The sequence below is a fragment of the Gopherus evgoodei genome, chromosome 4, assembly GCF_007399415.2.
Source record: "Gopherus evgoodei ecotype Sinaloan lineage chromosome 4, rGopEvg1_v1.p, whole genome shotgun sequence".
In the NCBI taxonomy this organism is placed as follows: domain Eukaryota; kingdom Metazoa; phylum Chordata; order Testudines; family Testudinidae; genus Gopherus; species Gopherus evgoodei.
This window is the reverse complement of record NC_044325.1, coordinates 150,451,809-150,478,077: the sequence shown is the minus strand read 5'-3', so window position 1 is coordinate 150,478,077 and position 26,269 is coordinate 150,451,809. Positions and strand designations below refer to the sequence as shown.

General features: G+C 54.0%; 3 protein-coding genes across 8 annotated transcripts in view; 1 reads left to right on the top strand and 2 right to left on the bottom strand.

The window, feature by feature from the left end:
* The window catches only part of ZDHHC5 (zinc finger DHHC-type containing 5), a 45,303-nt gene extending 36,481 nt beyond the window's left edge, over positions 1–8,822 (bottom strand). The window contains exons 1-2 of one of the 4 annotated variants that reach the window (XM_030561876.1): positions 8,736–8,808; positions 6,359–6,396 (exon numbers count right to left, since the gene is read on the bottom strand). The gene's annotated coding sequence lies outside the window, so the exon portion shown is untranslated. Of the gene's footprint in view, positions 1–3,695; positions 4,684–5,560; positions 5,702–6,358; positions 6,397–8,735 lie in introns of those variants that run through there. The other 3 variants (XM_030561877.1, XM_030561875.1, XM_030561878.1) reach the window with 3 other exon arrangements.
* On the bottom strand, positions 8,490–13,427 carry CLP1 (cleavage and polyadenylation factor I subunit 1). Of its 3 annotated transcripts, none has more exons than XM_030561879.1 (3): positions 13,351–13,427; positions 11,828–12,457; positions 8,490–9,590 (listed from the first exon to the last, which is right to left on the bottom strand). In XM_030561879.1, the coding sequence occupies exons 2-3, from the start codon at positions 12,431–12,433 to the stop codon at positions 8,919–8,921; spliced, it is 1,278 nt and encodes a 425-aa protein (XP_030417739.1). In that variant the 5' UTR covers positions 12,434–12,457; positions 13,351–13,427; the 3' UTR covers positions 8,490–8,918. The 3 variants fall into 3 exon arrangements, with proteins under 3 accessions (XP_030417739.1, XP_030417743.1, XP_030417740.1); XM_030561883.1 differs by lacking the exon at positions 13,351–13,427 and adding an exon at positions 13,266–13,342; XM_030561880.1 differs by lacking the exon at positions 13,351–13,427 and having other exon boundaries at positions 11,828–12,928.
* Positions 13,428–16,483: 3,056 nt separating this feature from the next.
* YPEL4 (yippee like 4) lies at positions 16,484–24,501 on the top strand. The gene is made up of 5 exons (XM_030561874.1): positions 16,484–16,619; positions 17,558–17,882; positions 18,192–18,235; positions 22,596–22,704; positions 22,939–24,501. Exons 2-5 carry the CDS (start codon positions 17,742–17,744, stop codon positions 23,026–23,028), a joined length of 384 nt encoding a protein of 127 aa, XP_030417734.1. The 5' UTR covers positions 16,484–16,619; positions 17,558–17,741; the 3' UTR covers positions 23,029–24,501.
* Positions 24,502–26,269: the final 1,768 nt, after the last annotated feature.

The window sequence follows — 26,269 nt, the reverse complement described above, 5'->3', positions numbered from 1 at the left end:
CACTGTGTCTGTTACCTCTGGAGTAAGACTTTTAACCCTCCTTTTCCTCCTCTTTAAAAAAAATATAGAAAATGAAATGCATAAAACAACCGCTGGTGCAAAGTTTAGGTCTTATAGTAGGCACTGCACATAAAGAAATGCAAAAATAAAAGTTGTTCCTCCCAACCCCTGGCAATATTAACAGCTTGTGCATAATATTTTCTAGTCGGTGTTTTTTTTTAACATATTCTCTAAGAAAAATAGGAGAAGAAAATTGATTAAAATGATAAGCTCTTTGATACAAGGGCATTTTTTTGTTTGTTATTTAAATTACAGTGTCTAGTCCAACAGGGCCCTGATTCCTAATTGGCCTGTCTGGAGGCTAACTCAGTACAAAGATATTTCATATGAACAGTGTGCCCAAGTTAATGTTGCTATAGGAATCTTAATATTTATATTTCCTGACTCTGATTCTGAGCTGTACAACCCTATAGTTGCATTAATACAGGACCAATTTTGCATTTAATTTTGTTAATTTTAATCTGTAGGTTACATCTGAATCTATCTATATAATATATGTGTCTTTAATGAAAAGATGCCTTTCACTTACCCAGATACTGTAATGTCAAGGCCCTTCATTTTCAGTTTTTATTTTGTTCAGAATTTCTCAGGAACTTCTCAGTTTTTATTATAAAAAACGTAATATGTATGAAAATCAATGCAAAGAAATAACTTCACTTTTTTGGGTAATAGCGAGATGAATATTAGGGGATGAAAGGACAGAAAAAAGTAAAAGTATTGAAAGTAAAAGCAGTTTAATGCTGTGGTGTATTTTAGGAACTGCCCATTAACAGCAAGTACATATACGCACGTGTAGGTTATTGTGTATCTTCCATTACTTTGCTTTACATTTATACTTAAGACTAATTTATTATTAACATAAATACACTTAGATCTAATGCATTAGATTTCCTTAAAATAATCAGGAATTTCATGTACATTGTACTAAAGTGGTCCAAATTTCAGGTGGGTATTGGTAAAAATAAATAGCTTTTGTAGAATCTGGGAAATTTTTGGTAAAAACTGAAAACAAAGGGCCTTATGTTTCATGGATGACCTTCCCTGCAGAGGTGCTGTCTGGAACTCCTTTCAGATCCCATTAGCATCTCTCCCAGCGGGAAACCAAAGGCTTTTGTAACAGAAGTGTTGTACTTCTTCTGGTGAAGTGAGAGAGCCTTGGTCTGGATTGGCTGTGTCTTACTGGCCACTGGACTGGCCTATTTAAAAACATCATGTAAATCTCCCATCCCAGCATAAGAATGGCCATGCTAAGTCAGGCCAAAGACCCATCTAGCCCAGTATCATGTCTTCTGACAGAGGTCAATGACAGGTGCCCCAGAGGGAATGAGCAGAACAGGTAATTATCAAGTGATCCATCCCGTCACCAATTCCCAGCTTCTGGCACAGAGCCTAGGGACACCATCCCTGTCCATCCTGGCTAATAGCCACTGATGGATATATCCTCCATGAACTTTTCTAGTTCTTTTTTGGAAAGCTGTTATAGTCTTGGCCTTCACCACATCCTTTGGCAAAGAGTTCCACAGGCTGACTGGGCGTTGTGTGTAAAAACATTTCCATTTGTTTGTTTTAAACCTGCTGCTTATTAATTTCATTTGGTGACCCCCTAGTTCTTGTGTTATGAGGAATAAATAACATTTCCTTATTTAATTTCTCCACACCAGTCATTATTTTATAGACCTCCATCATATCCCCCATTACTCATCTCTTTTCCAAGCTGAAAAGTCCCAGTTTTATTAATCTCTCCTCATATGGCAGCTGTTTCATACCCCGATCATTTTTGTTGCCCTTTTCTGAACCTTTTCCAATTCTAATATATCTTTTTTGATATGAAGCGACCACATCTGCATGCAGTGCTCAAGATATGGGCATACCATGGATTTATATAAAGGCAATATGATATTTTCTTATTGTCTATCCCTTTCTTAATGATTCCCAACATTCTGTTCTTTTTTTGACCACCGCTGCACACTGAGTGGATGTTTTCAGAGAACTACCTACAATGACTTCCAAGATTTCATATAGGAAGGCAATTTGGATTTAGACAGGGCAGTAATATACAGGGCAGGGTGTCATTTGGATTTACACAGAGAAGGGGTGACACAGAGCAGGGCATAATTTAGATTTACAGAGATGGGGAGGCAATATTCAGAGCAAGGAATAATTTGGATTTTACACATAGTTCCCTTGAGGAGTAATTTTTCAGTTATTTTGTAAATGCTACCAAACAGCAGCACAAAACTAACGTGCCTGCCAGTTAGTTCATTGCCCCATTTGATGGCATCCATAGTGCATGCTGGAAAATGCTTGTGTGTGTGACTGATCCATGCTGCACTGTACCCGAAGTGCAGCATAAAACAGAAGCAGCCTGTGAACAAAGTTGAGATGCTAAATTTTCAATCATAGCGGCACATAACAGCCAGTGCATCTCAGCTCAGATGTTAATCTTTGACAAAATATACATGTCATTATACAAAAATATCCCACCAGCAATAGAAAACTACCTCAGTCGAGGTTCAAGCTGTCCTTGGACAAGTAACTTAAAAAAAAAAAAATCTCTCCCCCCCCCCCAACCCAGATTTACCCAGGAAGGGGTCATTAGCCTGAGTTTATTAGAATGAGGTGAACTGTAGGTTCCTTTCGGGGCTGTAATTATAATCTATATTGGGGTAAATAAATTTGGAAGTGGATGCAACTGACATTTACTCAGGTGGATGAGTGGTAACTTTTCTGATCTATGGGCATATAATACAGGGCAACTATCTGAAAAGTCTATTTTAGGTACTTATCTGGTAGGATGACCAGATGTCCCGATTTTATAGGGACAGTACCGATATTTGGGGCTTTTTCTTATATAGGCGTCTATTACGCACCAGATTCTGCCCCAATTTTTCATACTTGCTGTCTGAGTACCCTATTATCTGGCCCCCCATCACCATAGTACACCTCATAATACCTCTGTGAGGTAGGGAAGTGCTATTACCGCCATTTTACAGATGAGAATTGAAGCACAGAGAGGCTAAGTGACTCACCCATGGTCACCAGGGAGTCTGGGACGGAGCTGGGAACTGAACTTGGGTCTCCAAATCCTAAAATAACACCCTTTCTTTTCATGTAAAGGGTAGGGGGGCTCCAAGAGAGAGAAAACAGGTATCATGCAGGGGAGGCACTGTAATCCAGTGGGGGAAGAATTTAATTCAGGGAAATGGGGATTCCAAGATCTGGAAACAGGACTTGCACAAGTGAACATTGTTTCAGGGTGGGAACCATGTTAGTCTGTATCAGCAAAAACAACAAGGAGACCATGTGGGGGGATGGGCAGGGGGGACACGGGCTCTGTGCAGGTGGGGGCGCTGGAGGGGCCTGGGGGAGGGGCAGTGCGGGGGTGCTGGATCCTGCGCGCGCTGCGGGGGGGCGGTGAGAGGGGGGAGCTGGGGGGGGGGTCAGGCCGCGTGGGAGCGCAGGGGGGAGGGGTCGGTCTCTCTCTCTCTCTGGGCCAGTGCCCGATGCCGGGGGCGGCTAGGCCCAGAGTGAGGCCCGGCCTCCCCGAGGCGCTTTGCCCCGGCTCCCCGCAGCGCATGAGGGCCCCGGCTCCCAGCCCTGCCCATGGAGATGGGCCCAGCCTGGCCCGCACTCACCCGCACCGCACATTCGCTCCCTCCGCCTGCACCCAGCCCGGTTCCCTGTGTGAGAGGCGCGTCCAGGCAGCAGGGAGAACAACAAATTACCCAAGAGGGGAGAAGGGGCGGTGAAGAGCGGCAGCACACCAGGGAACATGGATACAATCCAGGGATGGAGGCAACAGGAGTGGAAATACAGACGGGATGGGAACCTAATTGCATGTGCTGGCTAGAGAATAGAGATGTAAAGCCAGGGAAATGAATTAATTCGGGATCACAAGTGGGGTTATAGTGGCAAAGGCAGACTCAAAAGATGGTAAGGGTTCACACCAGAGTAAAGTGGGATGGGGAAGGGAGGGTTGCACATGGGTGACGGAATTCAATACAAGGAAGGAGGGCTGCAGGGTGGAGAGAATCAGCAGGAGAATCATTCTGAATGGGGTTCACACACAGGATATGATGAGCGGGGGGAGGTCATATATGGGGAAAAGAATCTCTGCGGGGGAAGGGAGTCACGCATGAGGGGAGGGAACGGAACCAGGGGTCTCCAGATCACACACAACGAAAGGGCTTCTGTGGGAGACCAGATCTCGGGAGAGGTAGGGGTGCTGAGAGGCGTCTCTGTGGTGGAGGAATCTATGGGGCCATAGGGGCAAGGGTCTGTGGGGGTCTCTTTAGGAAGAGGGGCAGTTTGGCAGAGGACTCTGTGGGTGTTATGGGGTGTCTCTTTAGGGGGAGGGCTCTACAGGAGTGGGGCTGTCTCCTGGTTTGGGGAAGGGTGTGTAGGTGCTGAAGAGATCTCTGTGTAGGGAGGGGCAGGGTGGAGGTACTAGGGAAGAGGCATCTGTGAATGCTGGGGTTGTCTGTAGGGGAGACGCACTGTGGTGGATGGGGTGCTGAAGGGAGAGGAGTCTTTGGGTGCTGTGGAGTGTCTCCATAGGGGGAGGATCAGTATGCAGGAAGGGTCTGTGGGTGCTGAGGGATGTCTCTCTGTAGCTGGAGGAGCAGTGTGGGGCAAGGGTGGTGGGGAGAGGGGTCTCTGTGCTGGGAGTGCCAACAGGGGGAGAAGCAGTGTGGAGGCAGGGGTCTCTGGGGGAGGAAGACCAGTGTAAGGTGGGACATGTCTCTGTGGGAAGAGGAACAGGCTTGGGGCAGGGGTGCTGAGACGGTGTCTGTATGGGGAGGGGCAGTGCGGGGGTTGAAGGGGAGAGGCAGCCTGGGACATGGGCACTGAGTGCTGAGAGGAATATGGAGGTTGAGGGGTCAGGGGGGAGGGGCAGTGGGGGACACAGGCTCTGTGCAGGTGGGGGCGCTGGAGGAAGGGGGCACGGGGGGGGTTGAGGGGTCTGAGGGGAGGGGCAATGCGGGGGTGCTGGAGGAAGGGGGCAGTGGGGGGTTGGGGGTCTGGGGAGAGGAGCACTGGGGGACACGGGCTCTGTGCAGGTGGGGGTGCTGGACGAAGGGGGCAGCGTGGAGGGTTGAGGGGTCTGGGGGGAGGGGCAGGGGGACACGGGCTCTGTGCAGGTGGGGGCGCTGGAGGAAGGGGGTTGAGGGGTCTGGGGGGAGGGGGAGGGGGACACGGGCTCTGTGCAGGTGGGGGCGCTGGAGGGGCCTGGGGGAGGGGCAGTGCGGGGGTGCTGGATCCTGCGCGCGCTGCGGGGGGGCCGGTGAGAGGGGGGAACTGGGGGGGGGTCAGGCCGCGCGGGAGCGCAGGGGGGAGGGGTCGGTCTCTCTCTCTCTCTCTCTCTCTCTCTCTGGGCCAGTGCCCGATGCCGGGGGCGGCTAGGCCCTGAGCGAGGCCCGGCCTCCCCGCGGCGCGTGAGGGCCCCGGCTCCCCGCCCTGCCCGTGGAGATGGGCCCGGCCCGGCCCGGCCCGCACTCACCCGCACCGCACAGTCGCTCCCTCCGCCTGCGCCCGGCCCGGCTCCCTGGGTGAGAGGCGCGTCCAGGCAGCAGGGAGGAAGCGCGCGCTCCCGAGCCCATTCGGGCGCGCGCTCCGCTCGCCGGTTGGTCCCAAGGCGCGCGCTCCGCCCTGTCCTCCCCCCCACCGAGCGGCCGTCGCCAGGTCGCGCGCCCGTCGGAATACTGCCAGTAGCTGATTGGAGAGCGCGAGAGAAGGAAGAGCCGTTGCACATGCCCAGAGAGGTGGACAACCACGTCATCGCTCTGCGCGTGCGCCACAGCCTCTCGCAATCAGGGAGGAGCGGACCATTGCGCGATGGGATTTTCGGCGCGTGCTCGGGACCCATTCGGTTGCAGAGGCCACATTCGTACCCGGCCACGCTGATTGACAAACTCCCTGTCCAATCAGTGCTCACTCCCGCCTAGCATGATACAACGTGCACTGCCAGTGGCTGATCCGGCAGATCGCCTTAAAGAACTCGCCCCTCTGGTTAGATTGATGATTGGGGGAGGGGCTCTATTTAAAGCAATTAAAAAAACAGCGGCGGGAATTGATCCTCCCCCACCCAGTGAAACCATGGGATAGCCCATCCCAGTGTCTAGGGAGTGTGACCCCATGGTACAGTTCACCCCCAGCCCGTGCAACACACCCCATCCCAATGAGTCCATGGTCCAGCCCCACCACCATCCCATTGTCAGTGGGTGTGACCCCCCGTCCCAGTGCCACCATGATAGAGCCCAGCACCAGCCCAGCATCTAGGTTATCTCCTTGCTCCCACCTTATACTCCAAGCAGGATGCCAAACAGCTCAGGTGAGCTGTAAAGAAAAAGGAGGAGGAAGGAATAGCTCACTATTCTCTGCAAACACCTGCATGTTGTTAAGAGACAATGGCATGACAAGACAAAACCAGAACACCCCAGAAATCAAAAGGACTACAGCAATTTAAACTCTCTCTCAAGAGGGGAAGTTGTTCCAGGCAATCAGACTCTCTTTGCCAGAAGCTGCGAATGGGCCACAGGGGATGGATCACTTGATTACCTGTTCTGTTCATTCCCCTTGGGGCACCTGGCACTGGCCGCTGTTGGAAGACAGGCTGTTGAGCTAGATGGACCTTTGGTCTGCCCCAGCATGGCATTTTTATGAAGACTAATATGCAGGGCCCCTGCTGGGGCATATGAAGTTAGATGAGGTAATGATCAGGAGGTAGGAGACAGTTAGGTAAGACAGACATGCATATAGCAGAGAGTCTCTGCACTAAAGCAGTCACAGTTTAAATGGACAAGAGACAACGGGAGGATTATTATTCTCTTTTTACAGAGGGTAACTGAGACCCAGAGATGCTAAATGACTTGCCTGAGGTCATACAGGTGACCTGCAGCAGAGCCAGGAATTGAACCAGATGTCCTGAGTCATAGCACAGGTAAAGCCAGCCTCCTTCTCTAATGCTGGTGTTCTACCACGTGAGCTGGCTGAGCTCCAACTATCGTGCAAGGGGCAGGAGCAAGGAAAACACCTGACTGACTGACGTTCCATCCCACAGGCTTATGGGACACAAAATGCTCCTCTTAGCCTTGGTTTGTCTTCACAGCATCATGCATATCCCAGCCATGAGGTCCTCTTGTAACAGTTGCATGGCATGTCCTGTTTTATTTCCCACCCCCCACTGGCCCAAAGCACTTCCAGAAAGTTAAAGGGACTGGTGATCACAGGAGGGGAGATGCAGAATGTGCACCTCTGAGGCAGTAGTTCTGATGCAATCCCAGGACACACGAGGTTTTCACACCTCTGGCAACTGGAATGTGCATCTGCTTAAGCAACTGGTCCTGACCTGTAAAGAAAGTTTTGATCCTTAGAACAAGTGAAAGCTTGAGTGTGTGTGCGTGCATGCCATTAACTCAGATCACAGTGTGCTACTTAAACTTGGAAATTTAGGTCTGTCCCTTCCCTACTAATTCACTCTTTGATAACTGAATCATATAGTCAGTGGAGCACTATTGCTTTGACACAGGAAGTCACTATATGGGTTTAATCAACAATGCCACCTCCTGGCTAGAGAGGTCAGGACAACCCAAATTCCTCAATCAAAAATTCACGAACTTCTCCTCCTGTGTGCTTAAAATCCCACAATCCTTTCCTCTCTCTCTCCTGCTATGCAGTCTCCAGCATTACATTCTTCCTCCCTGCCTTTTCTATTTGCAAACTTGTTTCTCCCCTCTCTTACCCTGAAGTTCCACCAACTAGCAGCAGTTCCTTGTCATGGTTTTCCCTTCCAGTGGCAAATTCCTGGCTTCATACCCAGTAAAAACCACTGCCCACTTTTAATGCAGTAGCAGCCAGTCATAGATGAGGGCCAAGGTGCTATATAAACACAGAACAAGTCTACCACTCTAAATATAAGATGAGACAACAGCTGAGTACAACTGACAGGAAGGGTGGGGAAACAAGGAAATGATCACAAAGAGCAGTTACAGGATGCCAGCTACGGGTGCTGTACGCATTACAGCACAGGTGAGCTTTAAGGAGAGAGTTGAAGGAAAAATGCTCAAGATGTTTACAGGGAGCTCATTTGATGGTTAAGGGGAAGTGTGAAGTTATTTGTTGGAATATTGGAGAAATTGGTGATCCAAGCTGGCAACAATGTGGAGCAGACATCTCCATAGCACAAGAGAGGTGAAGGGCCTAGAAGATGAAATTGTTGGTTCTTCTTATCCTGGCTCCTGTGATGATCCACTGTACTGAAGTGCCTCAGCATACTTCATATGGCCCTGTTCCAATCTGTCCAGTTTCTCTGTGGGTATCACATTGAAATTCCCCTTTCCAAGCCCCAGCAGTGCCTCCTGTGTGCATGCCCTGCAGATCCCTCTCTCACACTGCAGGAGGTTACACAAAATTCATCCACTGTCACCAGAGACCAGCAAAATACCAGGAAATTTATTAAAATTACAAAAATATAAAACAATATTGATCCTCTCCTACAAAAGGAGACCACAAAGCACTGACTGTGTAAAAGGGACAATGGGTCCAGATTTCAGTGACTGAAATCTAAGAAGGAGAAGGGAACCTAGAGAAGGATGTAGACAGTGAATCATTTACAGTTACATTTAATCCCACATTCCCTCCCTGCTTCCGTCTACAAATTAATCCGCAAACCTCACCTGACCCACTTTGGTTTCTCCCAATGGTTTGATCTGGACAGCAGCCTCTACCCCTTCCCACACTGGTTTCAGATGATTCAGTCTGTGTGGCAGTCTCCACCCTCTTCAATTGGTAAAAGTTCTGTCCACAACAGAGACACAATAGTCCTGGTGGACTCCACCTCTTCTGCTCCAGTGCAGTCCCTACTTAAGGTCCATGAAGCGGATGTCCATGATCAGAAGGAAGTTCTTGGGCAGTGGGCGAGGTGCCGGTGACAGCACTGTGAAGACTTGGCGATCTATGTCCACCCCAGTGACGACGATGAAGCCAGCCACGCTAGTCTCGGAGATGTTCTCCTCACTGCCATCAGCAGTGCTGACGCTCAGCAGGTGGTGCACCATGTCACGGCCCGGCGTCACTGGCACAAGCTTGAGCTGGTTGTCCTCCTGCGACATGCCCAGGGGCAGGCATGAGTCAGGGATGGTGGGAGCCCCCACCTTGTAGATCTTGACATCGGAGAATTTGACATCGAAGGCGTGGGGGTAGAAGCAGCCACGGAAGCCGTAAAAGTACTCACGGATGCGGTCATCCCGGCACTCCCGCCGGAAGTCCTTGGAGCGCTCTACCACCCCACCCGATTTGGGGAGCAGCACTGTGCGCACAAAATGGGGCAGGTCCCGCTTCAGCTCATTGTATAGGCGCTCCTGGTCCAGCACTACCACCACATCGACCTCAAAGGCTGAGGCAGCATGAACCAGGGCGTGGTACCCTGAGCCCTTCACCCAGCCGCACGTGTTGATAACGCAGCCACTGACTGAAGCCCGGCGGTTCACTTCGCAGCGCTGGTTAAAGACGTCAGCCAAGCGAGATGTGATCTGCAGAGAGGAAGCAGCATGGCTAATTGGAACCCAAGGAAGATATCCGATGACTATACTATCTGAAATGGCTCCACCCATGGTCTTTCCCTTTCTCAAGGTGGGGCTTATATCCTTTGCAGGCTGCCAGCAGATAGTGGCCTGACCACATATAAATTGCCCTTGAGCAGCCCTGACACTGACATTTTATTCAGTGGAGGAGAAATGGAAATGCAAATCTTTCTGTCCAAGCATCTCGCTTTAGATACCTTGGCATAGCAAATTAAGTATGGCAGAGCACAGCTTCATAAGAGAGATACACTCCAACAGGAAACTGTGTCTTGTCCATTACCTATGAGGCAGGGGATACAAATAACTATATTTTGTTTGGTTACTTGGACAATCATTAAGCACCAGTGCATTTATTTGCTTCTAGAAGGCTAATCAGATTGGACATTTAACACTCTACCTATTGAATGGTTATTAAAGTAAATGGTCATTTCTTCTGAACCTCTACATTTGAGGTCACAGAGGAGAGACTGCTTACTGTTGTGCTGGAGACCCTACACAGAGATTCAGAAAAACAAAGTAAGTTTGTGTCTACAGTGAAATATAGCAAGTGACAGTTATTGCTGCTTTAGAAAGACAAAATCAGCATCACCCCAATGAACAGGAGTGTGTGAAATGCTAAACTCTGATCTTTTAACATAGAAGTTGCCAAATAATCAAATAAACAGAATATCCTTTTTATTCACTGGTTTTTTTTTCATCTTAAGTTCTTTCAAGCTATATTTTTAATAAAGGTTTATCTCAATCAAGGTAATAAGCTACCTGCAAGTATGTGTAATTAAGAAGATTCTCTGTCTTTGGACAATATTTACATCTTGGGTTAATAAATGTCAGTGTTCATCTCAAACCATGCAAATGTTTAAATAAAATATATAGAGCTATATTTATCTCATAGAACTGGAAGGGACCCTGAAAGGTCATTGAGTCCAGCCCCCTGCCTTCACTAGCAGGACCAAGTACTGATTTTGCCCCAGATCCCTAAGTGGCCCCCTCAGTGACTGAACTCACAACCCTGGATTTAGCAGGCCAGTGCTCAAACCACTGCAGATAAGGAAGTGACTTAAGAACGGCCATCCTGGGTCAGGGCAATGGTTCATCTAGCCCAGTATCCTGTCTTCTAACAGTGGTCAGTGCCAGATGCTTCAGAAGGAATGAAAAGAACAGGGCAGTTATCAAGCAATCCATTTTGCAGTCCAGTCCCAGATTCTGGCAATCAGAGGCTTAGGGACACCCTGAACATAGGATTGCGGCCCTGAACATCTTGGCTAATAGCCATTGATGGACCTAACCTCCATGAACGTATCTAATTATTTTTTGAACCCAGGTATATTTCTGGCTTTCACAATGTCCTCTGTCAAAGAGTTCCACAGGTTAACTGTTCACTGTGTGAAGAAAAACTCTTATTTTGTTTTAAACCTACTGTTTATCAATTTCATTTGGTGACCTTGGGTTCTTGTGTTATGTGAAAGTGTATTAAATTGCCAAGGTCACACAGGAAGTCATTGGCAGAGTTGGCCTGAGAGCCGTGACTTCCAGTCCATGATGCAAGCTTGTTTCCTTCCAAGGTAGCGCAAAACAGATTAAAGAGTACTGATGATAAGAGAAGATAAAGAGGAAGCAACAAGCAAATGCCCTCCTTCTCATTTCATCCAGACTAGATGATGACAATACAGCTGAGCGGGGCCAGAGATGATCGTGGGGTGGGGAGACAAGGGAATGTCACCCCTTTACTCCCAGTAATTCCTTTTTCTTTGGTCCAGTCCCCCAACCATTCATGTGAGTTCAGGGCTAAGAAAAAGTCTCAGCATGGGGCAGGCTCTGCCTTTCCCCACCGACAAGTGTGCATATGTGAATTGACCTTGCTGGGTTGGTCTAGCCCAGAGAGGATGGAGATGCCTGAACCATCCCCTGGTGTGAGAGTGGTGTGTACATTGGCATTCTCCTTCCAAAATACTCTGGATTGTGGAGAAGGTGCCCACCTACCCTTTTTCCAGTAGGACTACGATACATGTACATATCAGCATCCCATCTCCAAAGGGCACTGTTCCATGTACAGCCTGCTTTAATCCTCCTTCACTCAGAACCAGATGCTTTGGTCATTAAAGGTTGCTATGTCTCCAGAAACATCTGTGTGTGTGGGAAAGAGACCTGGCTGCCTTGAATTTCACCCCAGATCTGCCACTGCTCACCTTGTTATAGAGTTTGATGTTGGTGCCTGGAGTGGTGGAGCCAAAGTGATAGACCAGGGGGGCCTGGACAGAGAAGCCCTCCTCTACATCAGCAGGCCGCTCGATATACAGTGCCCCCATGGTGCCAGGGATGGAGACCGAGCCTTGGCCCACGTCCAGCTCCACGAAGGTGGGTCGGCGCCCCAGCCGCACAGCGTAGTTCAGCAGCAGCCGGCACACTGTCGACTTACCCACATCCGTGGGTCCCACCACCATGACCCGGGGCCCCCGCTCATCCTCGCGCTCTGCTTGCCGCCGCATCTGCTCCAGGGCTGTGTGGGTGTTGAGGTAGAGCAGCATGGGTGTGTCCTTTGATATGTAAGCTACTTCAGTGCGGCCGCTCAGCTGCACCGTGCAGCCATGCCACGTGAACACAGCCACCTTGGCACCAGCATCGAAAGTGAACTTCTTGTTACGGGTCAGCTCGGTGCCGAAGATCTCTGCCATGCCTGACAGCAGCTCCAGCTGGACGGTCTGCGAGGCTTCCACCTCAAAGCGAAGCTCCGTCTCCCGCTCCAGCTCAAACTTTGCCACCTGCTTCTTCTCATCCCCAACCTCCTCTGCCATCTCTATCCCGTGTCTGTTTCACGCCTATACATGGAATGAAGTCACATCACAGGGAGTATAATGCTCTTCCATTACCCCCGCCCAAATTCCACTCTACTCAATCCCACTCTCTGGTCCCCTATCTGGACCTGGTAGAGGGCTCCCTTCCCTGCGATGCGCTACAGTGTCACACAGACCCAGGCGTTATTATATATGGATGTAAGGTGGGTTCCCACTCCCCACACTGTGATGCAATTGGTTATTCTGGAACTCCGCTAATTAAACAATATTCCTCACCACGCGCAGAGAGCACCACACGCCAAAGAGCACCAAGGCTATCGGGCGCTGGGCCACGGAGACGATGGCCATGGAAACGGTTGGACCAGAGAAGGGATGTCGCTGCTTCACCCCCTAGACACTGCCCCAGGCAAGACAGCTTTGGTCAGTGCAGCTTCATATGGGAAAACAAACCACTGGGTGGGTGAATGGGAGTCACTCCAGCGTCACTCATACAAAGGGCCGCACCCCCTCCCCCCATGGCAGCACTGCCCCCCCACCCCCCGCTGTGGCCAGGCTCCTCACCCGCAAGGAATGATGGCGATACCCGCCCCCCCCCCGGGCTCCCCCCGGGAATGGCGGCGCCACCCCTCAGGGTAACCCACTGGCCGCCCGCGGCTCTCAGCAGCCGGAGTTCGCTCCTCCCGGCCCATGGGAGCGGCGCGCAGCACGTCCCTGCAACCCGCGCTGCTCCGCGCCGCTCCCATGGGCCGGGACCGGCGACCCGCGGCCACCGGGCGCTGCTGGCGGGCGGCGCGTTGCCCCCCACGGCCCTAAAGGCAGCAAAGGGCGTTACCGGGGGGTCGCCATGGCAACAGCCGGCGCTAGGGAGCGGGCCGCAGAGGGGCCAAACCCAGCCGGGCCCCAGGAGAGTCACTCACCTGCTGCCGCCGCTGCCTGGCGATAAACCAACCAACCAGGAAACCCGAGACCACGCGCACATCCGGCCCCGGGGCCGGAAGTGTGGGAAGGCATAGTGCCTGACGGGAGAACTGGCCAGCCCCGGAAGTGCAGGGAGAGAGGCGCGTTGCCTGCTGGGGGATGTAGTTCTCCTGTATAGTCCGAACCCGGAAGTAGAGGGTTGGAATGGCGGGTGAGCGCAGGGCCTGCCGGGAGATGTAGTTCCCAAATATCAGGCCGAACTATGCTGCGGAGAACGGCCCTGATGTGGAACTGGGGTTGGACTGCAGCCCAGTAGGCAGGTCCGCGGCAGGGCCACACGGCTGCCCAGAGTGACATTGTATGCAAATCGTTTAAGGGTTGAATTGCATATATGCAAATAACGCACACATGGATGTAAACTTCAGCCCCTGGTGACACCCCCTTGCCTGAACAATAATGGGGCCCGGACAGGGAGCCACACAAAACTTAGCAGCAGCGAGGCTGGGGCCGTGTTGTATGAGGGTATCTATGGGGAGCGGGTGGCTGGATTGCTCAGTGAGTTCTGGGTGCATCTAAGTCAGTGGGTGCCGGGTGGATGAGGTATTTGGGTGCAGCCTCAGTTGGGTGGGTGCTGAAAGATCTAGGAGTGCTGAGGTAGCTGGGCAGATGGCGAGGGGGGCAGGGGACCTCTCTCAGGTCCAGGCTCTGGTTGGGGTGTCTCTTTTGGAGGCTAGGCTTTGGGAAGGAGAGAGGGTCTCTGTGGGGCAGGGTTCTGGCTTGGGCAGCCTGGGGGTAGTGCTGAGTCTCCCCCCACCCATCTTCTCTCCCTGGTACCTGGGCCAGCTGCCTGCAGACTTTTGCCACTGGAGCCTCTCAGAAGGTGCATGACAGTCAGGGTGGGCTGGCACAGGGGGCTGCCTGATGCTGGAGTGCCACACAAGATGCCGGATACCTGGTGATCATGAGCCAATGTTGCTATTTGGTAGCGATTGGGAAGGCCATTACTTGGAGTGTCATAGATCAGGGCTCCCTTGACCTGTGATTGGTCACAGATCCAGTCACTGTTTAGGGGGAGCAAAAACAGACTCAGTGTTTGGGCATGTTGCAGATTCAGCCATCAGTGTTGGAGCTGTCACACAACGGGGGGCCAGTGTTTGGGGGAGTGGCATGCCGTGTGAGTGCTAGTGTTTGGGGCAGTGAGATCAGGGGTGCCAGTGTTTGGAGGAGTGACATGCCGTGTGATGCCAGTGTTTGGGTCACTAAGATTAGGGGTGCCAGTGTTTGGGAAGTGGTATGCCATGTGAGTGCCAATGTTTGGGCAGTGAGATTGAGGTGCCAGGATTTGGGGCAGTGAGATCAGGGGTGCCAGTGTTTGGGGGAGTGGCATGCCATGTGAGTGCCAGTGTTTGGGCAGTGAGATCAGGGGAGCCAGTGTTTGGGGGAGTGGCATGCCACGTGAATGCCAGTGTTTGGGCAGTGAGATTGGGGTGCTAGTGTTTGGGGCAGTGAGATCAGGGGTGCCAGTGTTTGGGGAGTACTTTGCAATGTGGGTGCAAATGTTTGGGTCACTGAAATTTGGGGGTGCCAGTGTTTAGGGGAGTGGCATGTCATGTGGGTGCCAGTGTTTGAGGGAGTGAGATTAGGGGGTGCCAGTGTTTGGGCAGTGAGATCAGGGGGTGCCAGTGTTTGTGGGAGCAGCATGCCATGTTGGTGCCAATGTTTGGGGCAGTCAGATGAGGGAGTGCCAGTGCTGGGGGGAGTGGCATGCCATGTTGGTGCCAATGTTTGGGGGAGGGAGATTGGGGGTGCTCATGTTTGGGGGAGCAGCATGCCGTGTAGTGCCAATGTTTGGGGCAGTGAGATCAGGGGAGCCAGCGTTTAGGGGAGTGGCATGCCGTGTGGGTGCCAGTGTTTTGGGCAGTGAGATCAGAGGTGCCAGAGTTTGGGAGAGTGAGATTGGGTGTGCCAGCATTTAGGGGAGTGGCATGCTGTGTGGGTGCCAGGATTTGGGACAGTGAGATCAGGGGGTGCCAGCTTTTAGTGGAGTGGCATGCCATGTGAGTGCCAGTGTTTGGCGCAGTGAGATCGGGGTGCCAGCATTTAGGGGAGTGGCATGCCGTGTGGATGCCAGGATTTGGGGCAGTGAGATCAGGGGGTGCCAATGTTTAGTGGAGTGGCATGCCATGTGAGTGCCAGTGTTTGGCGCAGTGAGATCGGGGTGCCAGCGTTTAGAGGAGTGGCATGCCGTGTGGGTGTCAGGATTTGGGGCAGTGAGATCAGGGGGTGCCAGCATTTAGTGGAGTGGCATGCCATGTGAGTGCCAGTGTTTGGGCAGTGCGATCAGGGGTGCCAGTGTTTGGGAAGTAGTATGCAATGTGGGTGCAAATGTTTGGGTCACTGAGATTAGGGGGTGCCAGTGTTTGGGGGAGTGACATGTCATGTGGGTGCCAGTGTTTGAGGGAGTGAGATCCGGAGGTGCCAGTATTTGTGGGAGCAGCATGCTGTATGGTGCCAATGTTTGGGGGAGGGAGATCGGGGGTGCTAATGTTTGGGGGAGTGGCATGCCGTGTGGGTGCCAGTGTTTTGGACAGTGAGATCGGGGTGCCAGCGTTTAGGGGAGTGGCATGCCGCGTGGGTGCCAGGATTTGGGGCAGTGAGATCAGGGGGACAGGGCCTGGGGCTGTCTCATATTTGATAGGTTTGGGGCTCTTAGTGCGCTGGGTATCTCCAGCCAGGTAGGTCGCAGTTGCTCTGCAGCGGGGAGCCCTGGCCTGGGGTCTGGGGGGCGCATGCAGATTTGCAGCCCGTGATCCCGAGCTGTCTCTCGCTCCCCTCTCCCTGCGTCAGAGGCGCAATACATGATTTATTACCTGTGCGCCCCCCGCGCGTCCCGGGGTGCTGCTGGCCCTGAGCCTCCCCCCGCCGCTCCACCCCTGCCCCATGTCCACCCCCCTCCAATCACTGCGCCCCCTACCCCCGCAGCCCAGCCCCAGTGGCCCCGGCCCCCTCCCTCCCCGCGCCTCCCAGCCCCTTTCTGACGTAGCGGGAGGTGGGGTGGGGGGGATGACTCAATGTTATGATGCGGTGCCACAACACACAGCCACATTCGGCTCCAGCCCGAGCCCCAGGGCCCCATTCGCCCCCCAGCCGCGGTCCTCCGGCCCCCTGAGCCGGCGCCCTGCACCCCGCACAGCCCCAGGGCGATCCCCCTCCGCCGGAGGAGCGGCCGCGGGACGGACGGACGGGGCTCTTGGGACGAGGTTTCAAGGTGAGGGGCGGCTGGGGGGGGGGCTGGGCTAAGAGCCAAGGGCTGCGCGGAGAAACTTTGTCCTCCCGCCGCAGCTGGCTCCGCAAACGGAGCCTGGGTCTCTCCCCTCCTCTGCATCATCCATCAATCCAGCCCGTGAGGAGAGAGCCCAGCCCCCGCCATCCCCTCCCATCCCACTGGTAACTTTCCCACGCCAGATCCTCCTCCATTTCCCTTCTCTGCGGGGAGCTCATCCTTGGGAATCCCCTGGCCCTGCCCCCAGATGTCACCTTCTGCCTCATGCCCCCCTCTGGTCCCTTATGTTATTCCCTGGGTGAGAAAGAGGGGACCGACCTTGTGGGGTTCTGGCACTGGGCTGCCCCGGTTTGTGAGCCCATTGTCCACTAGCGAGGGGGGAGCATGACACTGGTGCAGCGAGTTGGGGGTTGCCTCAGTCAGCTGGGTGAGGCTGGTGCCAAACTCAGGCATGGGTTTTTTAAAAGACAGTTCAGGGCTGTGACCAGCATGGGGCACTGTCTCTGGGCTGGGGGTTGGGAGCTGGGGAGACTGGGGTCTCAGTGGTGAGAAAGGGTCTGTCCCAGCAGGGGGCGCTCTCATCAGGGCAGTGACAGCAGCATGGGGAGAAGATACCCCATGACGAGGACGATCCCTTTGTCCCAGCAGGGGGCGCTGTTCCCAGGGCAGGGGGGTAGGTTGGCCAGCCAGAGAATTGGATCACCAGGACTGTGCATTTCCTTTCTAGGTCTAGTAGGGGATGCTTTCTGGGTTGGGGGTAGCGCACGGGGGAGAAGAGAGCTGGCACTGAGGGCTGGGGAGCCTTTCCCCTTCCCTACCAGAGGGCGGTCTTCCCAGTGTCCCAGGCAGAGGGAGCCAGAGTGGGCGTGGGCCATAGGGGCGGCCCCCCGATTCATTGCCCTCCTCTCTTTCGTTCTCTGCAGGTGACTCCCCTTTCGGCCTGGTTCTCATCTGGGGGGGCCCCGGCTGTGCAGCCCCCCCAAACTCTTCCCACCCTGAAACACGGCTCTAACCAACCTGCTTCGCTGCTTCACCTGCGACCGACTGTGCGGGGGGTGCACAGCGCCCGCCCCCCCGCCCCGCCAGGGTATTGTCCTCCAGCCTGTCATGCCCAGCAGTGAGCCAGGGCCGCCCGCCGCCTGCCTGCCCACCAAGACCTTCCGCAGCTACCTTCCGCACTGCCACCGCACGTACAGCTGTGTGCACTGCCAGGCCCACCTGGCCAAGCACGATGAGCTCATCTCCAAGGTACAGCCGCTCCAGCCTGCCAGGGGCCTGCACCAGCCATCAGGCTTCCCACCGACCATGTGCCCCACCACTGGGAGCTTCTGCAGGGCTGTGCCCTGCCGGTGCCCAGCTGAGGACCCCACCATTGTGAGCTTCCTCACAGCCATGCCTTGCCACTGCCCATCTTGCCCATGGCAATGCCCTATTGGTGCCCAGCCAGGCCCTGGGTGCTGTGAGCTTCCCCACGGCAGTGATTGAAGGTGGATGGTGAGGACCAGGGTTGTTTCGGGGGGGGGGGCAGGGTATAATTCCTGTCCTTTGTCTCTGCAGTCTTTCCAGGGGAGCCATGGCCGAGCCTACCTGTTCAATTCTGTGTGAGTGCCCCTCCGTGATCCATCACTCCATCAGTTACAAGTGGGGGAGAGTACGGGTGGGGGTGGGGAGCTTGCAGCCAGTTAGAAGGGAGCAGGCAGCAGCTAGAGCCATATTACCAGTCGTTATCGTTGATGGGTGTATTATGGTAGTGCCTTGGTCACCCAGCTGTGGAGCAGGACCCTGTTGTGCTAGGTGCTGTACAGACCAAGAACAGAGATGGTCCCTGCTCCAAAGAGCTGATAATTTAGGCCATCTCTGTTCTACATGACCCAAAAGAGGGTGACTGTTGGCATCTGGACTCAGAGGTGGAGTCTCTGGAATGGGTCTCGAAGTGGTGAGTCCTGGGGTAGAATCACAGCCATTGTCATGGTGATGTACAACCCTGCCCCAATGTGCCTCACTCTCTGGGCTTCACTAGAGCACACTACACCCCATGTCTCAGCACCATTCCCCAGCAGACAATTGCCTGCTCAAGCTGGCAGTAACTTGTCAGGCCCCATCTCCAAAACATCTTGTGCTGGGGTCTTCCTCCCCAAAGATGTCTCATATGGATTGACTCATCTCCAAGCCCAGGGTTCTCCCTGTCAGTTTGCTCTAGGGTGATCCCAGTGAGGAGCTGGGATTGCAATGGGGAGGGGATGAAAATCCACCCCAGCCACATCACTGTCAACTCTGGCACGGGGTCACAACCTCTACCACTCAGCCAACGGGCCATCCCACTGCCAACAGCAATGGCTATTGACATAGCAGTATCTAGGAACTTTCTCCCTTGTCTGGTCCATGGCTTACAGGTGGCCATGGCCAATGCCCAAACATGACCAAACAATCGTGAGTAGGAGCAGAGAAGCTCTTGTACCTCTGTATGTGGCTCTGGTGCAACCGCTGCTGGAATCCTGTGTCTACTACTGGTGCGCACACTTCAAGAAGGATGTTGATACATTGGAGAGGGGTCTGGGAAGAGCCACAAGAATGATTAAGGGATTGGAAAACCTGCTTTATAGCGATAGACTCCAGGAGTTTAATCTATTTAGCTTAGTAAAGAGCAGGTTAAGGGGTGATTTGATCACAGTGTAGAAGTACCTACCTGAGGTCCAGAAATGTGAGAATAGAGGGTTCTTTGGGATAGTAGACAAAGGTATAACAATGTCCAATGGCTACAAGTTGAAGCTAGACACATTCAGGCTGGAAATAAGATGCACAAATTTAATCGTGCGGGAAATTAACCAGTGGAACAACTTACCACGGGTCCTGGTGGATTCTCCATCCCTGGCCATTTTAAAATCAGGATTGGCTGTTTTTCTAAGAAATCTGTTCTGCCTCAAACAGGAATTAATTCAGGGAAGTTCTCTGGTGTAGGTTATACGGGAGGTCAAAGCAGATGCTCACAACAGTGTCTTCTGACCTTGGAATCTGTGAATGACATGACAGAGCTGGACAGACCATGCCCTAAGGATTTAGGGTTCCTGGAGCCGTGGTTTGGGTGCTGTCTGAGGCTGTAGGTGGCATGGTGGCCCCTTGCTGCCTTGGCTCAGTAGCTTAGCTGCGTGGTTCTCACTGCTATGAGTTTGTCTGCTTTGCATTAGAGACTGGTCAGGCTGGGACTAGTTTTCTCTGTTCTGTGGGAACAACAGAAATGCCCTCTTTGCTGCCTGGTTCTCATGCAGCTTTGCTTAATGATGGGCAAGGAGCCTCTGGGGAATACAGACACATCCTTGCTGGCTAGCAAAAGGCACAGTGGCCCATTTGTGAAAGGAGTTGTTAGTGCCACCCTTTGGTAGAGTGTTACAGGGTCTGCAACCTCCCAGGTGCCCACTTGCTGGCCAGGTTCCCACTTGTGGCCAGGAAAGGCTCTGGAAGCACCATGCCTCACTTTCCTCTCTTCGGGGCTCCTGAATAAACACCACACTCAGGCTGCTCTCTGTTCAGACACCCCTCCTTAGGGGCTGGATTTCTTAGCATCAGCATGCAAAACAAAACTCACAGAGTCCCAAAATATAGTAATCTCTGTTCCCCGCTCTTAGCAGGCCACTCCCAGGTCTTTCTCACTCTACTCCTGGGGGAATTCTGCACCACTGGATGCACACAGAATTTTTTTTTCCCCACAGAAAATACATTCTGCCCCAGAAATTCTGCAGTTCTGCCTTTTGCCCACCAGGGGCTGCTATGGCGCCAGAACAGCTGGCTGCATTCATGCTGCTGATTGTTCTGGCACCACAGTGGCCTCTGGTGGGCTAAAGGCAGAACTGCAGCACTTCTTGGGCAGAAAAGTGTTTTCTGCGGGGAAAAAAAGTCTGCAGGATACATGAATTCTACACGTCTGCAGTGCTGCAGAATTCCCCCAGGAGTAGAGACTTCTAGTGATGCCATTAGATCTAGGACAGGGGTGGACAAACTGTGGCCCGCAGGCTGCATCCAGCCTGTTGGACCTTTTAATCTGGCCCTCACGCTCCCGCCGGGGAGCGGGGCTGGGAGCTTTCCCTGCTCTGGTGCTCCAGCCAGGGAGCATGGTCAGGGGCTTGCCTTCCTCTGCTCTGCATATGCAGCAGCTCCACGTGGCTCCTGGAAGCAGGGGAAACTGGAGGCTCTGCATGCTGCCTCCACCCCAAGCGATGGCTCTGCAGCTCCCAGGAACCGTGGCCAATGGGAGCTGCGGAGGCAGTGCCTGCAGACAGAGCAGCATGCAGAGTGGTGTGGCTCCACCTCTGCATGAGAGCCAGAGGGGGGATGGGCCACTGTTTCCAGGAGCCACTTCGGGTAAGTTCCGCCCAGATCATGCACCCCTGAGCCACCCCACCCCTATGCCCCAACCCCTTGTCCCAGCCCTGATTGCCATCCAAAGCCTTTGATCCTAGCCTGGAGCACCCTCCTGCACCCCAAACCCCTCATCCCCAGCCCCACCCCAAAGTCTGCACACCCAGCTGGAGCCCTCATCCCTCCCATGGGCCCCAATCCCCTGCCCCGTCCAGCCCTCCATACAATTTCCATACTGAGATATGGCCCTCAGGTCAAAAAGTTTGCCTACTCCTGATCTAGGAGCAGCTCGTACCATTGGTCACATGCTGGTACCGTCTCACGTGCTGGTGTAGGCTGATGGCTGGAGGGACCCTTGGATGAGTTCGCTTCGTCCCAGGCAGAGTTCCATGGGGCCCTGCTGGGTGCCTGCTCCTCCCCAGAGCTTGCCCCACCCAGGCCCAGCTAGTCCCCCCTTCCCACTCAACCTCTTCATGAAGCCTCTGGGAATGTGCAGCGTCTCCAGTGCATCAATGAGACTCAGCTCTGCCCCACATCCTTGAGCCAGGCTGAGCTTCTGTGTTTTGATTGCAGCAGGGCCTGAGGGTTAAGCCTGAACAGTCTTGTCTTGTATGGGCTGTATGTTTGCTAGGACACCATGACACTCCCCTACAGCTTCTAGGGGCCCTGGCATCTGAATTCAGCCCTCACTACCACAGCAATGCTCCCTCTATTTTTTTCCATCCATGGGTGAAATGAACTTTGTTATGTGCACCAATACCGAGGTGCACATTTCCACCAGTAGAAAGAACACACACACACACACACACACACACACACACACACACACACACACACACACACACACACACACACACACACACACACTTGTATATATTACCATAGGGATAATTACTCCAGCCAAGACAGGTTAGGCATTTTAGAACTCACTACTCAAAAATTAAATTTTACACAGAATATATGTGCATTGCAGGAAGTATCAAGAACAACAACAACAATACAAGTATGTGTTGGGAGGTGAGTGTGAGAGACACACAGTGTGGTGTGTAAGAGAGACATAGTGTAGTGCATATGTGTGTAGGAGTGTGGTGTGTGTGTGTGACTGTGTGTGTGAGAAAGAGAGACAGTGTGTGTGGAGTGTGTGTGTGTGTGTGTGTGAGAGAGAGAGAGAGAGGGAGAGATGTGTTGCTCCTTTAAGTATACTGCCCTTTTAAGTAGATCAGCAGTCACTAGCCTGTTTGTTCAGACACAGCAACAACTGCCAGGAAGCTCAGCCCCATGTCCCACTCCTGAGCCCTGTCATGTCCCCTCCCCCTGTTCTGTGGAGATGGGGTACATAGATGGGGGAGGGGGCTGTGATGTCCCCCCTCCCCTTCTCTCTGCACAGCAAGCAGGAGGCTCCCGGGAGCAGCTGGCCAGGGGTCCAACCCAAGGCAGAGGGCAGGAGCAGCACGGCAGTGGGGTGAGGGGCACCTGAAGTGTGCGGCACTTGATAGACTGCTGGGTGGCTGCGCAGCTGAGAGGGAACTTAGCCCCGCTGGGGCAGGGATGTGGGGGTGGAAGTGAGACTGTGACCCTGTCCCACCCTGCTCCTCTTTCTGGTGCCAGGGTTAACGTTGGCTGCGGGCCGGCTGAACAGCGCCTCCTGCTCACTGGGCTTCACTCTGTGGCCGACATTTTCTGTGAGAGCTGCAAGACCACCCTGGGGTGGAAATATGTGAGTACTGCCCCCGCCCTGCAGGAATGCCCCCATGTCACAGCACCCCCTGCTGGGAAAGTGGCACTGGGCAGGACAGACTGTACCCCCTCCCTGTGGTCATGGTACCCCCTGCTGGGGAGGGCAGTGCAGGCTTCCCCCTCCCTGTGGTCACGGTGCCCCCTGTTGGGGAGAACAGCATGCCCTAGCGGAGGGGGCTGGCTCAGACGCTCCATTCTCTCTCCCCTCCCACAGGAACAGGCGTTCGAGACCAGCCAGAAGTACAAGGAGGGGAAGTTCATCATTGAGATGTCACACATGGTGAAGGACAATGGCTGGGACTGAGGAGTGGGGGGGGGGTTGCAGCCACGGCCCCAGCAGCATGGCCTCCCCCTCCCTGATCACGCTGCCACATTGCCCATCCCAGCACGAGAACTCCCCTGCACAACGATCGCCTTTCGGGAGCAGGGGATCCGGGGACCTCGCCCCGCCCCCAGCACCAGGCATGGACTGGGAGGCCAGCCCCGGGATGCGAATCCTGCTGGGCTCAGAGCCTGCAGGCACCGACCCCCTGCTAGCACTGTGGGGCACAGACCCCTGGGAACCTGACTCCTGCTGCTAGTGTCTACCCCAATCGGGGAGTGGGAGTGTCTCCCCCATTAGCTAGAGCCTGTCCTGTGAGATGGGGAGCAAGGAGACACTTCCTTTGGTATGGCGCTGAAGGGAACTGGTGGGGTGAGGGAGCTGAGTGCACCCACCCACTGGTGTGGGGTTGTGAGGGGAGAGGCCAGGAGGATCAAAGCTGGCCCCCTGGTGTGGGGTGGAGGGCATTAGCATCAGAGAGCTCCCCTCCCACTCTTGGTAATGAGGATCACAGCCAGCCCCCCTCAGCATGGGGCTCTGGGGTGGAGGGTGGAAGATCCGAGTTGCCTCCCTCCCCAGCATGGGCACGAGAACAGACTCAAAGCTGGCCCCCTCCCCACGTAGGGCTCTGGATGAGAGGGAAATGGGATCAAGGAAGCCACCCCAGCCTGGGGCTCAGGGTGGCATTGGGGGAGAGAAGGTAGGAGCAGGCCCCCCTGGCCTGGGGCTAGAGAGTCACCACAGGCCCCACTGGACTGGGGCTCAGTGTGGAGTGGGGGGCAGAGAGGGGCAGGGGCAGAGCCAGGCCCCCTGGCCCGGAGTGTGTGTGAGAAGGAGGATCAGAAGCCGGCTCCTTGCCTGGGACTTGGAATGAGAAATTGGGGGAGAGGGTCAGAACTGGACCCCTGGCCTAGGGCTTGGGTTGGGGGGTGGGTGAGTCAGAGCTGGACCCCTGACTTAGGACTATGAGTGGGAGGAGGGAAAGTCGGAGCAACCTGGGGCTTGGAGTGACAGGGTGGGAACTGGCCCCTCCTGGCCCTAGGCTTGGAGTCGGGATGCGATGGTCCAAGCCAGCCTCCCCAGTCTAGGGCTTGGACTTGGGGGGAGAGGGTGGGAGCCGGGCCCCTGGCCTGGGGTGGGAAGGTTGGAGCCAGCCCCCCTGGACCTGGGGCTCAGAGTGGGGGATGAGAAGGTCGGAGCTTCCCCCTTCAGGCCTGGGGTGAAAGGGTCCAGAGCTGGGCCTGGGACTCTGCTGTTCATTTCCCTGCTCCCGCATCCCTCCCTTGGGCCTTCTTGCGCACTCCTTCATGTCTGCTCTGGGCCATTTGGGTCTGTGGGTCGCTGTGCCTTGGTGATCCCTGGGCACTGCCCATCCTTGCCCCCTCATCGCTGCCATGGGGTCTGGCCCGGGGGCCCCAACACTGTGGCACCAGCACCAGCGCACGCGGGTTTTGTATTATAAATAAAGATGTTTTTATAGAAGATGGAGAGAATCTGTTATTGGGGGAGGGAGCTAGTCAAGGCCTGTCCAACCCGCCTGTCCTTCTGGCCTCTGACACACAGCGGGGGCATCCTTTAGAGGATGAGGCTCATGCCGGGCCTGTCAGCCCTGGCCCTTCTGGGGGAGGGGCTGGCATGGGTGGAGGGTGCTGGGGTGTCTGAGCAGCATGGACCCCCACTCACCCCCAAGGGCACTGGGTCTGAGAGAATCACAGGGGGAGATGGATCAGAGATATCCCACTGGCATCACAGTCCCTGCCCAGAGCACAGCACCTCCCACTGAATCAGAGACCCCCCAACCAACCTCACCACAGCACCCCCTTCTGGCATCACAGCCCTCATCCCTACCCGAGCACAGTAGCCCCCCACCGGTGTCAGAGCAGACCTTGCCAGCATCAATAGCATCCTGACCTTCCCTCCCCACCACTGGCATCAGAGGTCCCCCCAACCTGAGCAGAGAACTCCCTTATGGCATCAGAAAACCCTGCACCCCAGCACAATAGCACCCTACTGGTGTCAGAGCAGCCCCTGCCAGCATCAATCGCCCCTCAATCTCACCCCCCCACTGGCTTCAGAGCCCCCCACAACGCCAGCACAGAACACCCTGCTGGCATCAGAGCCCCCTGGTCACACACTGGGGTCTAGGCAGTGCAACCTAGTGGTCAGAGCAGAATCAGAGGGCAGAAGTGGTGATCACAAGACAAACCAGTGGTCAGAGCAAATCAAAGATGGCACAGTGCAGTAGGGAATAAAATGAGGCAGCTTGGTCAGGAGGGCCACTATGGGCAGGATAAGTGAGTGCCCTTGGAAGTGCAGTAACTCAACAATAAAGTCCACTGAGAGGGTACAGCAAGGACAAGGAGGTGTGGGGAAAGGCTGAGGGACGCCCATGGGCTTGACTGGGCTCATGGATTCTTCCTATGGGCACACAGGTTGCATGACCCAGCTTTGTTTTTAACATCCGTTCATAAGATCAGCCATCAGAAGTACCTAGTGATCAGGGGCCAGATTTTAAATGGGCTGAAATGTCAGCCATGGGCATGGCACAACTCTAGCACCTGAAGCCAGGAGCTGCCTTCAGGCATGTAGAGACAATCCCCACAATAAAGCGGGTTGTGTTGTAGATGAAACTTTGGGGATTCTGGCAGAGTGAGGCCACAAACAGGTCACTTGGAAGCAAGGGATGGCAAGTGGTCATCAAGTGAGCACGATGCTCCCGCACACAAAAGTGGGATGGTTGAATGACAGTGGTGAAAGCTTCCTGCTCCATTTCATGCTCCTCATCCTTGTGTGGCAAGGCATTGCCATCCCGTTCTTAGTCCCAGGACAGTACGTAACAATGAAGTCAAATTGGGAGAGAAAAAGAGCCCAGCAATTCTGATGGTTGAGTTGTTGCATTTCGCCAACTCCTTGTGCTCGGCTCAGATTGGGCAGAGCTGTACGCCTCGAGGAAGTGCCTCCATTCCTCAAAGGCAGCTCAGACAGCCAGCAGTTCTTTGTCCCACATCATAGTTTCTCTCAGTGGGCATCAGTTTCAGAGAGAAAAAGGTGCAGGAATTTGCGTTTCGCATCAAGTTGACTTTGGCAAAGCCACCTGAAAACAGTGCACATAGGGTGGTCATGGAATTCTTGATTCTTTGAAAAAGTAAGACTATCATCTAAGTAGATGATCATGAGTTGGATGAGGATGTCTCTGAAAACATCATTCATGAAATGCTGGAAG

Bases quoted from the DNA above. Each gene is read 5' to 3' on its own strand.
- CLP1 (XM_030561879.1), bottom strand. From the start codon at position 12,433: ATGGCAGAGGAGGTTGGGGATGAGAAGAAGCAGGTGGCAAAGTTTGAG. The intron at 9,591-11,827 runs GTGAGCAGTGGC...TCCTCTCTGCAG, and splicing joins ACATCAAACTCTATAACAAG to ATCACATCTCGCTTGGCTGA.
- YPEL4 (XM_030561874.1), top strand. From the start codon at position 17,742: ATGCCCAGCAGTGAGCCAGGGCCGCCCGCCGCCTGCCTGCCCACCAAG. The intron at 17,883-18,191 runs GTACAGCCGCTC...TTGTCTCTGCAG, and splicing joins ACGATGAGCTCATCTCCAAG to TCTTTCCAGGGGAGCCATGG. The intron at 22,705-22,938 runs GTGAGTACTGCC...CCCCTCCCACAG, and splicing joins CCACCCTGGGGTGGAAATAT to GAACAGGCGTTCGAGACCAG.